This window comes from Halyomorpha halys, unplaced genomic scaffold (genome assembly GCF_000696795.3).
Source record: "Halyomorpha halys isolate HHAL.00 unplaced genomic scaffold, Hhal_1.1 Scaffold68.1, whole genome shotgun sequence".
NCBI classification, from domain to species: domain Eukaryota; kingdom Metazoa; phylum Arthropoda; class Insecta; order Hemiptera; family Pentatomidae; genus Halyomorpha; species Halyomorpha halys.
This window is the reverse complement of record NW_027116161.1, coordinates 613,106-630,217: the sequence shown is the minus strand read 5'-3', so window position 1 is coordinate 630,217 and position 17,112 is coordinate 613,106. Positions and strand designations below refer to the sequence as shown.

General features: G+C 30.7%; 1 protein-coding gene across 1 annotated transcript in view; it reads right to left on the bottom strand.

Moving 5' to 3' along the window:
• Nucleotides 1-17,112, bottom strand: part of LOC106692730 (uncharacterized) — an 82,581-nt gene that overhangs the window by 31,262 nt on the left and 34,207 nt on the right. Inside the window, exons 3-4 of the mRNA XM_014438848.2 lie at nucleotides 13,804-13,971; nucleotides 11,404-11,583 (exon numbers count right to left, since the gene is read on the bottom strand). Of these exons, the coding sequence (XP_014294334.1) occupies nucleotides 11,404-11,583; nucleotides 13,804-13,806 (183 nt within the window). The 5' untranslated portion in view covers nucleotides 13,807-13,971. The remainder of the gene's footprint in view (nucleotides 1-11,403; nucleotides 11,584-13,803; nucleotides 13,972-17,112) is intronic.

Here is a 17,112-nt window from a genome sequence, read left to right as displayed (position 1 = left end):
AACGACAGGACTTTTTGAATGACCTGGTATATCTTGTATAATTATCTCCTGTTTCGTCATTAGTGCTAATATTTAATAATATTATTGTCATTTAATGAATTAAACTTTTATACTATCAACAGTTATACATTTCTAGGAGAATAATTACTTTCCTGAAGGTTATCTTTTATTATGATAACAACCATATAGACTATAACAATTATCTCCTACCTCTATTACCGCAAAGATGAACAATTATACTAAAATTAACAATTTTTCAAAAATCCATTTTTATATATAAAACTATTTTTTTAATATAAACAATTTTTTTTTCAATACAATAACAATTAACAAAGACTAAATTAATTCTAAATTCTATAAAATTACATAAAAACTAAAAAGTTAATTTATTTATGATATCTATATAATGTGTGCCTAAAGTTTTTGCATGTGTTTTATAATTGATTGCTTTGTCAATGTTATTTGTAATATGTACTGATTCTATTTTCTATTCCTACTATTCTTAACTATATCTAATATTTCTGGATTATTGAAATCAAATTGGTGCTTATATTTAGTACTATGTTGTGCCAATGCTGTAATTTTAATGTTTTTTATATTTTTACAATTAATCTGATGTGGAACAATTATTGTTTTTAATTTTTTAGATGTTTCACCAATGTATAAACCTTCACAATTCTGGCAATTAACTTTATAAACAACATTTAATTTATCTTTAAAGTCAATTTTGTCTTTCATATTATCTAGATAGACTTCCCAATTTATTACTATTATATAATCCAAACTTAAAAATATGTTCATATTCTATAAATTTCATTTTAATTTTATCTGTTAATCCTGGAATATAGTTTAATTTAAAGTAATGGTAATTATTAATCCTGACTATTTCTTTTTCCATTACAGTCTGTAAGCTATCTTTGCTTGTTTTATCATTTTGTATATTTTTATTTTTATAAAAATCCGTGATTATGCTTTGATTAGGTTTTTTTTTATTTACTCACAATTTTGCTGTTATCAATATTGTTATTTTCTATTATATTATTATCCATATTTTTCTCTATATAACCAACATTATTATTAGCTGTGAGGTTGTTAATAATACCATGCCATAACTTATTTATTATTTTTTTCGGATAAAAGTTTTCCACAAGAATATTATAAATTTGTGTTTTTATATCTTTTAAAAAAAATTCATCCATTAATAATATTGATTTTTTTAATCAGGTTTCGAGCCACATTTGTTTTTTGTGAGTATGGGTGGTTTGAAGTGAAATTTGGTATTATATTACTTGTTTTTCCTTTCTTAGTCCATTTAGTCTTTAGTCTATTGTCCTTTATTATGTTCATATCTAAAAATTATATTATATTATTAATGGAGCTATCTATTGTGAATGTAATGCTACTATTAAATTGGTTATATATGGTTTCAATATTATCAAAATTTGTAATAATGATTAAGTCATCAATATATTTTTTTAGCAATAAGGGTTTATTATCTAATTTTATTATAACTAAATTATGAATATATCACCACTTCAAACCATTAAGATCTTTGGTCGCTTAAAATAGCTAAAGAAAACGTGACAGTCAGTATTTATATTCGGTGAGGTATAATTTAGATTGCGTTGAGGCTGGGCCGTATACAGCCAATATATACGCCGATAGATTGGGCGTTGATCAGGGGCGTGGGAGTGTGAAAGCTCTACAACAGTCGCTACGTGAAAATGCGTTCGAGGAATGGGCTAACTGCAGGTGGCAGGGGATTGGAGTACGCCATTTCAAAGAGACCCCGAGAGCAAATAAGTTTATATACGATAAACAAATACTTACGGGCTCTGAATGGTCCAATGCCCTGAAATTGAATATAAATTATGCACCCCTACGTGGAGTCCCAGATGTCAGCGGACAGGATAGAGAAGTTGGGTCCCTCTGTCACAAATGTAACAGAGAGCCGGAAACACCAGCACATGTGCTAGGGAAATGCCCCAACAACTCCCTCTTCATAACACACCGACATCATAGAGTGAAATACGAGTTAATGAAGCTCCTAAAAGAAAGAGATATCCACAAGATATGCCGATATTGTTGCTTTCCCTAAGAAGGGGAAGTCAGCAATCATTCTGGATCCCACCGTGAGATATGAAAATAACGACCTTGACCAGGCAAATAAGGTAGATAGGAAAAAGAAGGAAATCCACGATAAATGTACACCTTTCCTCAAGGAGAAGTTCCGTGAGGGCTTCGGAGAACGAGACTTCAACGTGAGAGCCCTCTGGTTCGAAGCCCGTGGAACGATTCCCAGCACAACTAGGTGCTTGATGGAGGAGCTTGGGGTCGATGTCCAGGACGTGGCTAGGTTGACAGAAAATATAATACTTGACTCCCTGGGAATCATACACCACCACATGCATGGAAATTAATGAGTATGGGAGTTTATCCAGAAGTGGGATGGCATGCATGCATCGCATATCTTATTTGTTGTTTTAGTTATTATTTTAAATATTTTAATATTTGTTATATAGGGGCATTTGTTGATCAAATTAAATAGGGGTTGTGAAATAGAAGGGAAAACAAAAAAAGGAATAAATCGAAAAACTTGTAGTTAGTTTGTAGACTGGTATTAATTGTAAAAGAAAACTGTGGAAGGAAAAAAAAAATGTTATCTATCTATTATATTATATCATGTAAAAATATGTAACTTATATTTGTCCAGTCACGGATTGATCAGTATGCTGTGTAATGTAGCAACCCGATCTATTTGGGCAGCATGAATGAATAAAGTATTTCTTTCTCTCTCTCTAGTCAGTGTTGCTTTATTACAAGATCCGATGCAAATGATTAAAATTTTAAAATGTACATCTGCAAATAATTTTAAAAATTAATTTCTTCAACACTTAATACGCAAAAGCATTTCGGGATGTTCTAAAACTCTAATAATAATCTGTTAGTTTAATAAGGAAACGAATTAGGCGTTTTTTTTTCGCCTCTAACCCCAAAACGGTGCATCCTAGCATAACCCACCATATTTTATTTATTTATTTACTACCAGATCGGCCTTCCATGGTTGATATAACCGTTACATTTTTTTTTTTTAACAATTGATTATTGGGGGCATAGTCTCGTACAAAAGACACCCTTAACTATAACCAACGTTATTTTTTTTTTAAATACTTTTTTATTTATTGATAGATATTACAATCTGCCACACAGTTGTGGGCAATAGGTAATAATGATGAATGATCTCATACATACTAAAATAAAATAAAATAAATAAATGAAAAAAAAAAAAAACCTCTTAAAATATATACAAACAGAAGAATAAACAAAATGAATCAAACTATCTGAATGAAAAATAAATAAATAATATAGTCTCTAGTCACATTTACACTCTTATACATTATATAAAATATTTACACAATCGACCTGAGGATCCCTGAGCCCACTCTATCCCCCTATACAACGTTATAGTTAAAAGAAAATAAGATTAATAGCAAAAATAACAACATTTGTAGACAACAAAACAAACAATTGTACTCTAATGGGTAAAAAAAACAACAAAAAAGTTAAATCAAAAAAAGGACGAAGAGAAAAAATAAAATGGAAATAATGTGCATGTTAGAATTGATAAATATAGAATTTATTACGGAATGTCTTGATAAAATTGAAAACAGCAATGATGTTATAAAATTTATGGAGAAAGTAATAGTTGAGTGATAGGAACTGGAAGTTTCAACCCTAAGAATGAAGATAAAAGTAAAGTTAATAACAAAAAAAAAACAGCATTTATGGATTTAATAAAATGAATAATTGACTTCTAATGGAAAAAAAAAAGAAGTGAATTTAAGAAAAAGAGGAAGAGAAAAAAAAAGAAGTTAAGATAAAATAAAATTTTAGAGTGGCAATAACAGAACTGATAAATATAGAACTTTTAACAGGATGTCTTGGAACAGCATGAGCTTCAGTCTTCGGGTTGAGGTTGGTTTTCCCAAGTTGCAGGTCACTGCTGCTTTAACTGTTGGTAACTGGGAGTGGAACTTCAAGAACCGCTTTTTTATGTAATCCTCTACCGGCTCCATTTGTAATTTCCGATGCAATTGGCTATTTCTTATGAACAATGTAGCATCCACTGCAATTCTCCGGATATTATTTTGAAAAGATTGTAATTTTTTCCTTTTCGTAAAGCTCCCCAGACTTTACAGCCATACATCAGCAATGGCCTGAGAATTGTTTTAAATATAAGAACAGTTTTTTCTGGTTTTAATTTGGTATTTCTATTTAGAATAGTATATAGCATTGTTCTAGCATAATGTATCATTGTTACAGTAAATACAAATAAAATTAAAAAGCATTAAATTCAGTTTCGAAGAATAACTTTTCATAATTCGGTCAGGTTATATGTAAAATGTTTTTCAATTTTTTGTTTCTAAAAACTGAGATATAGTCCCATATACCAGTATGTATCCAAAATTTATACGTGAAAGATATCTACTACTAAAGAAGTAAATTTTCTAAGAAGTTAATTAGTTTCTTAAAGAAACAAATACCAAAATTTTAGGTCTTTATTTTATGTCTTCGCCTGTAAATCCTAAACGGTAGATCCCACCAAAAAGGATGTTATAAAACAAATTAAAGAACACTAAATTTTGCATCTAATGAGTATTTAAACGTAATAATTCGGTCAAATGGTATTGTTTCTAATACGATATGAAGCCCATATTCAACAAGATTGTGTTTATGACCACTTTGCTGTCGATATTCCCTGTCCTGGGAGTATTATTTATTATTATTATATGGGCGACAGACCATGGAGGCCTAAGTTCTCGCGCGATGTATTTCCTAATACATCGCGAGTTTCTTGACGTGTTTTTTTCGTAGGATGGGTTCGTCATTCCCACGCCTATTTTTGTGAGTGCCACCCATTGGCTAACGGGCGATCACAAATGACCGGGGAGAGGCTGTGAGTGAGGATTGTATAATTTTATGCTTGTAAAAGTCCCGGATGGGGCCGGGCTCGAACTCGCAACCTCAGGGTTGGTAGAAAGGCGCGTTGCCACGCTGCCCCCTGGGGTATTATAAGACATTAATTAATACATTAAGACATTAATTAGTACACCTGGTAAGAGATGTTGTTTTATGGTATTTGTAATGGATTTGAAATAAATTATGGTGATAGGAAATGAAAACTTCTAATTCTTGATCGAGTAATAAAAAAAAACAAATTTAAGAGGGTTAGGCCAAGTGGTGTTCGTATTATTATTCAATCCGGTTTAGTATTGTTAATAAATTGAATTTTGACTATTAAGTTTGAATTGGGATATTATATAGAATGGTTTAGGTTTATTTGGCTGACTAGTGAGGGTTCCTACGAAGCTTGTTCTTCCGTGATTATTATATACCAATCGATTTGTTTGTTTAGAGAAATGATAAAATATTATTGATCGTATTGAATGAGTTTAACTGTGAAAAAAAAATCAAAAAATCCAAACTCACTTCCTGTAAAATAGACCAAAAAATCTTTTTTGGGGTTAACAGAGTAAGATCAGGTTTCTACGTTTATGTTATCCAAATCCAACGTAACGATTGCTACGTAGCTGTTGGAAAGCTTTATTTCTGCTCTTTCAAGATATGTCAATATTTTAAAAATTGTATGCCTTCTTAATTTATAACTGTAGTCGGTCTAGATTCGTTCAATTCTTTACCATTATAAACACAAATATTTTTTGTATTTTATAAAAATTCATATTTAAGGATTTTTGTGGACGGCCAAAATAAATCTGACTAATGGAAATTTTTTGATCCAACTTTATAAGAAGCGATTTTAGTGATTTTGAACACATTTAAACTCAATTAATACCACTGAATGTATTTTTTTTTGTTATTCTACATCCAAAAAAACATATCGATTCGTATATTATTGACCCACAGTATTAAAATAAAACAAGCAAAGTGGGACAAAATATTTTTTTATTGAGAATAAATTTTTTAATTAAAATTGTCGCCTAATTTGGCGTCTTCGATTTTCGAAAAAAAATTGGTTGGTTATATAATAATTAATTAATACGTGCAAAACAAAGGCAGCATAAACATTTTCTGAAAATATGTAAAAACTCTAGGACATGTTTGTGAGTTAAATTTGTATTAAAATTAAAAAAAAAAAATTGTAACATTCAACTTGTTTAAGGAAAGTGAATTTACTTTTAAAATGATTACTATCTAAAAGGCACTATTTAATTAATTTTGATAATTAAAGTATTATGACCAGTTTTAACGATAAATGAGAGTTCTACTTCTCTTCTCTCTCATCCTGGCCTCTCCACCTTCACCTGGGCGAGGCGGAGAATTACTCACTTACAGTGATTTATCAAAGATACTCTAAAAGGGTGTCATACTTCAGAGTCTAGAGGGTCTCTGTCCATTGTGAAGCTTTTTCACACTGGGGTCTACTGCACCTACTCGTTCATTTGTTTGTCAATTAATGGTAGGAGCTTAATCTCCCCTAGAAGTGGTTAATTATAAAGTATAGTTTTGAGTAATTTTCCTTAAACAATAAGAAATACCTTAACTTTCGTTACTCGTTCCTTTATCTAACTAATCAGCTTTTTAATAACCGTTCTCATAATTTAATGTTCTTTAATTTGTTATACCCTAACTTTTTGGCTATAATGCACCATTTGGGAATTATAGTTAAAAAACAACAATAAATATCTGATTCGTTACTTAATTTAATTATGCTAATTAGACAATTACTAGGATTTTTTGGACCACCAGGAATGCGTTTCCAAATTAAGTGGGGTTGAAACTAATTTTTAAAATTATTTTCTATTTACGTCTCCTGAGCTGGTATGATTCATATGATGATGATTAATGAGATTTTATCCATTTATTTTATGAGATTTTATCCACATTTACCCTGTACTATTTAGGCATGAAAACTTCTCTGTAACGGACACGGACAGGCATTAAGCTCAGCATTAACAGTAAGTGATCTCTTTGTAACGAACATAAGAAAAAAACAGTTTCTAATATTATCATGTTTAATTTTCCTCTAATAACGTTTATCTCAGCAGTTCACCTAGTGTATAGTCCATGCTTTCGTTTTTCTAGAATATGAATATTTTATATGAATGGGTTAACGAGGGGTTATAAGTATTGTGTTTACTTTTATATCACTATGCAGTAGTTGGACCACCATAAAGTCCTCTCATATACATTTTTCTTAAAAAGACAATTGAGTTAATTAATGTAAGTGTGTTTGGAAATAGTTCTCAAAATTTCTGCGCGATTCGAAACGGGAAATTCCAAATGAGTTAAATTTTGAAAATTACAAACGAATTGAAGGAAAAATGGTACCAACAAGGAAATATCCAATCTCAAAATCATTCCAGTGGTACAGAAGATACAGAAGGATTTTCTAAAATTTCTTCCCTCCAGGCCAAATTTTAACAAACAATTATCTGGAAAAAGAAGATTCAGAAGAAAATCACCAACAACTTTATTTATGGTTTTATTAGTTCTTATGGATTTTTGTACAAACTTGTTTTTGCTGATTTTTTTTCTTTAGTAAAGAAATAATATAATTACAATTTTTATTATATCTATATTGTTGTGTTTTGCATAATATTATTATTAATATTAAACTTGTATAATTTTAATTATTTCTTATGAATTAGTAATTCAATTTATAATTAGTTCTAGAAGTACTATTTTATCCAAAAATATATTTTTACCCTTTCAACTTCCCTTTAGTGGACACTTCTCTTCAACAGACAAAACATCATCCGTAGTGGTTCATTATAGAGAAGTTTACTTGCTTAGTGAAGTGAACTGGGATTTAAATACAATGAGCTCATTTGATACTTATTTGCTTTTATTTTTAAGGGATTAAATATCCATGCTATCATATAAAACATATTAATTTATTGATGAAGTGATCTAATACAGGCACATGTTTCTGAATATAGAAACGATATGGTTTTAGATACGGTGGGAGAAGTGTGTGATCTGTAAATTATATTTAACCAATGTTTACCGTTCTTGAGTCATTGTCTGATGAGTGTTTAATTTTTTTTTTAATTATAGGATTTCAAAAAAGTAATTGAGGTGAATTTTCTGATTTTGGAACTCTAATCAAGTTACTTGTTACCAATATGAGGCCGAATATTAAATGTGGATCTCTAATTCGGTATTCAAATAAAAATGCTAGAAAGAATCCAACAAATATTTTTACAATACTTATGTTATAAATATGTTGGTGTTTATCCTGATTTGGAAAGTAAATGTCTATATAAGGATTTTCATAAGCTTAAGGATAGACATATAATTATTGAAATAATTCTGAGCAAGCTCATAAATCTGTCGCACCTTATAACATCTAAAAACCAAACTTAATAAAACTTATAAGCTTCTATGTTTCCTATTTGATGTCTATGGTGACATTTGTTGTATATAATCATCAATTTTTATCATTTATGAACTGCTAGTGTAGTAAGATTCATCGTCAGTGTGTAGGCAAGCACTATCATACTGTCTCATGGTTGTGATAGTACTACTGCGACAGATAAATGTCACGTAGAATTCAGTGTAACATGATAACAAAGGTGCAGCTCAGCTATCAGTTTTTCATTTAGCACAAATACTATAGAGGAGGTAAGTCGTTGAATACAAACATAAAAAAAAAAAATTAATTGACAATTAATAATTAATTTACTTCTAGTAAGATTTTCTTTTATTGAGTACATTACATTATTTTCGGTCAAATAAAGTTTCAGGACGAGTACCTATCATTAAATTTCTACGATCTGTTGTTAAAATATATCACTAAAGTAGGGTCGTTAGCATCCTTTATTGATGATGTCTTCATCAGGGTTGAAGGTAATTTTCCTGGAATTGCCTAAAAATGCAAAACATGCTTGTTGCCTAAATTTGGTGATTTTTAGATTAGATTGGTCAATACTTCATTTCTTGTTAAGGAGAGTGGAGAGAAGCCAAAGAAAACGTTTTATTCTAGTATATCTCGAAGCGAAAGCTGATCATTTAGATTGGAGGACGGAATTGACAACCATGATTTATTAATGTCTTTGATAGATCTCTCCTTCTTCCTTCAGTTCTGCACGCTACTTCAGCGAATGGTTCCAGAGTCATTCTGATGATATAGATCGAACTAGCCAATCTTAAACAGTGGAAGATTGCTAAATGACCGTGTGTATCAATAAATGGAATTTGGTCCGGGTGTGGTCAAATAAAACTCAAATAGTAAATTGGTATACTATTTTTATTTTAAAGATACAAACACTTAACACAAGTACAAAAAAAATAAAAACAATAAGTGAAAAATAGCAAGGGTATAGAATGAAACGTAAAAATTAACTTAAAAAAATTAAAGGTTATAAACAGTAAATGAAAACGGTAATAGTAACAGATAAAGAGAAGAAATATTAAAGAAAGTACAAATTAAGATATGAAAAGGGATAAGAATAAAATCAAATGAAAATGAACGAAAAAGAATTCATACCTGTTTTGACGGAAGTCAAAGTCAGAGTGAACTGTTTGTATTGGGAGGAGTAAATTATTATTTGGCTCAAATAAAAATAGTATACCAATTTACTATTTGAGTTTTATTTGACCGCACCCGGACCAAATTCAATTTATTATATTAAATAGGTATGAATTGCCATTTAAATCCTAGTAAAGAAACAAAAATAATTTCTCTACGGTAAATTGTTAAGTGACTCTAATTGCATTTAAACAACACAGTAGGAAGCAGAACTGTCATGAATTTTTTTTTTTAAATTTATTTATTTAATCTAATTTATGACTGTACCTGATTATCGTAGTGTATAGAAATTTTTTGTAGTGAATGGGAAGTTTAGAGCGTATATCAAGTAAGTGTTATAGCAATCGGAATCTACGAGCAGTTTCTTGTCGTTTTAGTCTTGTGTGTGGATTCCAAGTAAGTCTCTTGTCAAGATGTAGTCCTAAGTATCGAATCTGTTCAACAGACGTTAGTGGAGTATTTAGAAAGGATGCTATTAGACAGGAGGGTAGAGGTTTACGACTGAGAGTAAAGGTGATCTGGTGGGATTTGTCAGGATTTATTTTGATTCTCCAGTTTTGACACCATTCTTCAATGGATGTTATGTGTGTCTGTAGTGTTTGTAATGCATTAGTTGGGTCGTTGTTTACAGACAGTATACATGTGTCATCAGCGTATGCTGTTAGGACTGTGTTAGGGTGGGTGGAATGTCAGCTGTATAAAGCGTATAAAGAATGGGACCTAAGATACTACCTTGAGGAACACCGGCGGACTGAGAAAAGAGAGATGTTGAAAAAATTAATTAAATAGATTAATGAAAAAATGAATCATTGTAAGAATTATACATTATAAACCTCTCATTTATTTTTCTTTGTCACCTAAAGAGACAAAACTGTTAAATTCATAATATTTCCTTATTAGTGGCCTCCATTATCTTACTTCTAAATATTTTTTTTTATTTATTTATTTCATGTAATTTACAACTGTACAAAATAATACAATAAGTAAATATGTTGTATGTTTCATATACACTTGAAAATCTTGGGAAGGAACCACCCATCGGTGGTACTTCAAACATTGATTTAAATTAGAAGGGACCGTGGCCATCTTCTTTTCAGACGCCTCGGAGGATTATCAGGGATTGTTAAGGATGAAAGATTAAGAATTGATGGGTTAGGATGGTTAGGATGGTTAAGGAGTTTGGAATGTAAAGACGCATATCTGTTTTGGGCCAAATCTGCAAGGAATGGGATGTTAAGGTCTTTGTGGATGAGTTTATTTGTAACGTAATAAGGAGCATCAATGATTTTGGATTGTAAGGATTGGACGCGGGAGCAATTTTTTGGTAGAGCCTGGTTTGGAAGGTTTGGTAGAGCCTCAGAGTTCATTTCCATATGTCCAAATTTGGTCTGATTATCGTAGTGTATACTAATTTTTTGTGGTGAATTGGAAGTTTAGAGCGTTTGTCAAGTAAGTGTTGTAGCAATCGGAATCTACGAGCAGTTTCTTGTCGTTTCAGTCTTGTGTGTGGATTCCAAGTAAGTCTCTTGTCAAGATGGAGTCCTAAGTATCGAATCTGTTCAACAGGCGTTAGTGGAGTATATAGAAAGGAAGTCCTACAGTATCCTATCCTCAGTAGGAGGGTAGAGGTTTACGACTTCTTCCAATATAAAATAAATAAAGGTTAGTCTTTTTTATAAACTAGTTTAGCAATCCGATGGAAATGCATTAACGCACCTTCTTTAAGATGTTAACAAAAAGACGTTCTTTAAGACGTTAACGTGAACTCTATGACTATGTGAACAACGCACAAGACTACCTCTGAACTACTAGTTATAAAACATTTCTATTATAATTCCAGTTAAATTTACCTCATCTTCGAAGTTAGTCTTTGCATATCGTTTTGACAACAATTTGAGCCTCTTTGCGGGTACTCGGGGAATTTGTCTAGTCTCCAACTGCTCGTCCGGCTCTTCTACTGCCACCAGGTCGTCCAGAAGTGCTGCTGCAGAGGGCGTCGGTGGCAAACCGTCCTCTGTATCTACTGTTACCTAAAACAAGAAAATACTTCATATATCTAAACTCGAAATCAACACAAAATTAATGGGTATTATTTGATAAAATTACTTCACTAGTACCGACATACATAATTCATAAAAAAAAAAAAAATCATCAAAATTAGTGGTAGTTTGTGTTATGCACGAACATAAATATAATTATAGAACATTCCCGATTTTGAGGAGAAAATTTTGGAGGGTATGATTAATTTTAATTAATCTACGTTGATACTGTGACATACGTTCACAATTAGGAGCCCTCTTCTTTTACTATCCAGTGATACTGGTCAAGCTAGACGAGTGATAGATCACGTTCTATCAGGGGAGGGACAGGAAGGAGCTAATGGGACCAAGATGATGAGGGGTGAGTAGAAGGAGGGAAGCTGTGAAGCTTTACGGTTCTGGAAGCTGTGGTAGCTCAAGCCAACGAGTTTAGTAGTAAAGGATTTACTTTACGCTTTTGGGATTAGCAAACGCTAAGTCAACCTAGTTCCCAATCTTTTTTATTTGTTACCTTGTTTACGTCAACAAATGTTTGTTATATTCTATTGTTTTTGTGGCAGAATTGTTCTGTATATATGACATTTGTAGATTATTGTAAAGATTTAATTGTAGTTTAAAGTTAAAAAACTAGGCAGTTACAATCTTAGGCATTTTTATCTTCTTCAAAGTTTTCAAATTCAGTTATGTTTTAACATTTAAAGTTTTTGCAGGGTAGGGTTTAACCACTATTTACACTTAAAGACATTTTTTAACAAGATTATTTGAATAGGAAAATTATAAACATTCGTAGCATCTAATAGGATTTGAAACATACATTTTACTTTGATAATACCCATTTTGATAGAGTATAGGAATTTTAAAGTTCAAAAAAGAAAATATAGGCGTGACTAAGTATTTATATCATATACGATGAGAAGATGGTTGGGGGGTGCGGTCAAAATGTAACACAAATAAGTTGAAATAATTTATTTAATCGTGCCAACGTTATTTCCTCACCCACGTTATTAGTTATGTTCATCATATATTATTATTTTTTTTCTATTTTTTTTCTATTCATTTCTTCTGTTAAACATTACTTATATTTTGCCTCTTTATCTAATATTATGGTTACATATTTCATTTATTACATATATTTTCTTTCTCTCAATTTTATTTTTCTTTCCATAATTTTAATTTTTAAATTATTAATAAACTAATATATTCATACTTCTTTGCATTATATACCTTCATTTTTATTGTATTTCCTTAATTATTTTATTTTACCTACTTATTCAATTACATGTTTATACATTTTATTTTCCACTTCTCCCATCACTTTATTTTATTAATTCCATTCTGTACAATTTTTTACTTTATGTCATTCTGTTTATATTTTCTGTATTTATTGGTTGTTATCTTGTTCTGTTCTTAGCCCAGATGAAGGCTAAAAATTCTGGCCGGAACTTTGGCACGATTAAATAAGTTACTTCAAATTTGTGTTTTATTTTGACCGCACCCCCAACCATCTTCTACTCGTATAAGTAAGTCATCGATAGTCAACAATCTCTCATGATTAAGAATTTTTATCAGTTTTAATTTTGTACGCTTTAGTGTATTTCATTTTTTAATTATGGCGAAAATCAAGTCGTAACATCTTATCACACTGCTCTGTGGGGCCTCAACGTGAAATCAACCTCCGAAGTGATAATTAGTTAACAATTTCTTCAGTTAATTAAGTGATAAATTCTTTGATTATTAACTTATTATCTTATAGTTTTTAATTCTTTAGTGTTTTCAATTTAATCGGTAATAAATTTATTTTTGTTTTTTATTTATTTTATTTTGTAATTACTAAATTTATGAACTGCTTAACCTACTTAAGTATACTCATTATTCAGAATATGGTATGGAGGCAAAAACAGCTCAAAGCTAACTGGTTCATGGTCATCATGGTCTTTCAATGCATCATCTCGAGTGCAAAACTAACTAATAATTCTAGTAAGGGTTCATATAGGAGATCTAAAATTAAACAGGCTGACAGAGTAATGAAAGGAACAAAAGTATTAGAGCAACATCCATCCGAATATAACGAAATTCCTAAATAAAATAGGCGAAATAACCAGGATAAAACAAAAAATAGCTAAGCATTTTTTTGAAAGCTAAGAGAATTAACAAATAAGACTAATATTTTATGAAAGAAGTTTTTTTGGTAGCTGAAATATTACCACTCACCATTGTGATGACGGTGTTTGCTGAGTCAGTGGATGTGTTCTGACTAGATCCGATGCTTGAAGGAAGTTTTCCTTTCCTGGAGGCACCACGGAAATGAAGTCTGCGTAGAGCCGTCGATGCTGAAGCAATAATATCGTCACCGAGCGTCCCTTCATTCTGCTTTGGATTCTAAAACATCAAAATAGATAAATTAGATGACAACTTGCCATGAGCATACCTCAGTACAGTAATTTAAATTTTGGTTATGGGTAAAAATAAATTTCCCTAGTTTTTTTGCCGATTCACTCGATTTAAAGGACAGTGACAAATCGATCTAAATCCTCAGATTATGGCAGCTCGGAGTCGGCAAGAATTCAAGGACGGACATTTCTTTTTCTCAAACTGACTTTCTAAGGACCACATATCCGTGCAGCTATTTGCCATCATGACCACAAAAATCATATTACACAGGAGTTATCTTTCCTGCACCCGGTAGGCTGACGGGCCTAGCGAAATCTGTAGAGAGGAGGGCCCATTTCGAGCGATCACCCATCCACGTACTGACCAGACTAGACGTTGCCTAACTTTGATTAGAGTCGGCTAGGGTAAGTGTGTAACGGTACAAAAACTATGGTATTAATTACTTTAAAATATTATGATAGACCATTGCCGGAAAGAGAGAAATATTAAAAAAAATTGACTTAAATCTATGAAAAAATTATAACCTAATTGCAATAAATTTGGAGAAGGACCAAATCTTGAACTATATCCATGCAAAATAAATTCGAAAATTATGATTTCGTAGTGATCCAGAGGTAATTGCAATTTTGTAAAATTTTAACTAGCAAAGAGTCATTTTAGAGCTTTAAATACCAATCGTTCTATTGTTTATTATAGCTTCTTAATTAATATTTTAATTTATCCAAAATTTTCATTTGATATAATCACATTAATATATGTACTAGTATACTAAGCACGAAAAACTACTTTTTTTTTTTTTTTTTTTTATGAGCAACGATAAAGAATCGCAAGGTCGAGTTATGGAAACTAGAGACAGCCGTTAGAGCCATGAATTCTGGAACAGGAAAGTTCTAAGCTGGGAGATGAGGATAGTCTTGGATAACGGGAAAAGGTGGTACCTCACAACGAATATTGAAACAGAAGGTCTTTTTTAAATCGACAAATATTAAAAAAGTTGTAAAAAGGAAGCCCTCGATAGACATTCGAAGAAGCTATTGGGTAGGCTGAAAAAAAGCTGAGGAAGAAACGTTCGTCTCTCTGGAAGGCCTAATTGAATTTATCTGTTGTAGAGACATCATTGAGGGATCAAAAAAAAAAAAAAAAGAAAGATGGAGAGAGAGTTATCTACATGTAACCAACCTATTCTAACCATGGAGGTGGGTCAAGATTTCATTTCGAGCGACCATAACGAAATAAAAGTAAACCTCCCAGGCAGGATTCGAACCTGTGCCACTGCAGTGACAAGGTAGGCTAGGTTTGACGCCTTAGCTCCCACGGCCACAAACGACTCAGATGGATTGTTGGAAACAAGAAGGCCAACCAGATAAAGACACTAACCCTTACAGCGGTTTAAGCCAGTCTCAACACTACCTATTCTTTCATTTATCTATCAGAATCATATGTGAAATTATATTAATATGTTTATTAATTTTGTACTAATATAAATAGTTTATTTCTGTAGTATTGTGCCCAATGATATCAACAGTGCTCTATACATTAGGAATATTTTATGGTTAGAGTTTTTGATAGTAGCTCGCTAACTAATTGGTAAACACAAAACAAACATTTGAAAAAAAAATACAACTTTTTTATGACTATACATGATATCATTTATAACTTTCATTAAAATATCTAAATAATTTCGAATAATTATCCAATGGCATCCTTTATAGGGACCTATACTTGCACACTGTTTGTTATTTGATAAGATTTGTTTTAATTAATTATATATTTATTAGTCAGTTCTTTTTTTTTATATTTTGAATATTGTCAATTAACTATCACCTTCAAATATAAACATTGCTGATTTTTCTTTAGTTACTAATTTCAAGTTAGAATTATTTTTAAGGCAAAAATATCTGATTTCCACAGTTTTTTTCAAGTTAGAATTATTTTTAAGGCAAAAATATCTGATTTCCACAGTTTTTTTCAAGTTAGAATTATTTTTAAGGCAAAAATATCTGATTTCCACAGTTTTTTTCAAGTTAGAATTATTTTGAAATTTTAAAAAGTTTTTCATATTATATGTATAACTATTAATATTTGTTATAATTTTATTTATTGGTTTGATTATCTTGTTTGCCACATAATCTTTTTAGTTATGTTCATAATATAGTTTGTGAAAATAAAAATACAGTAACATTTGAAACACTTCTTATTAATTTTTTAATTCCTTTTCCAATTTCTTTCGAAGTACAGATATTTTTTAAATCACACTGTTAGTATATTTGAGTGTTTTATCTGTCTTTCTGTATAATTCGAAATATTTTTTTGCATAAAAATCCGATTGATAACAATTTAGCACAACGGTAAAGTTGACCATGAGTAGACTGTATACGATTCATGAACAGCAGATGGAACTTGACGTATTTTTTATAAACTATTTAAAGATTATGAAGTATTTATGAACAAATTAAAAGAGCGATTCCATTGAATTAGATATGATAATCGAATCGGATATTAAAAATCAACAAATTTTGTTAATATGTAATATTGAATTAATATCATTTTAATTGTTTAAATGAATTAATACTGAATGTTTATATTTAGGCTTAAGTCCTCCATTGAGGACATATACAGCTCCAGAGATCTACATTTACCTAACTGTGGCAAGTGCACAGATGTATATGTATTGGCTGACACACACTGGCCTAGCTTTGTTGTTGATCCGCTCTAGTGGATTTCGCTTTGGGTACTAATCAAAGCGAGTTTGCAAGCACTAGTGATGCCTAAGTGATATTAATTATTGTTTGAGAATGCCTAATGGACAGACATTTATACTCCTCGTAAATAATTTAAGTTATTAAAGATTTTATATTTTGAAATTCTATCAGAATCTTGCCATTTAACTTAAATTAGTATATTTTTTAATTAACTCAGCGCAAATGAACATTTATAAAACATTACATAACTGTTTTAGATAACGGAGTTAAAATATATCTAATAAAAATGCGTAGAATTTAATAGAGTATCTGGTACAATTTTTATGATTTTTTATTATCTAACACATTCTTTGCAGATATTTACGTTTCATACTATTTAATATCATTGTTTTGTTTATTTTTATAATACATTTAAATAGAAGATATA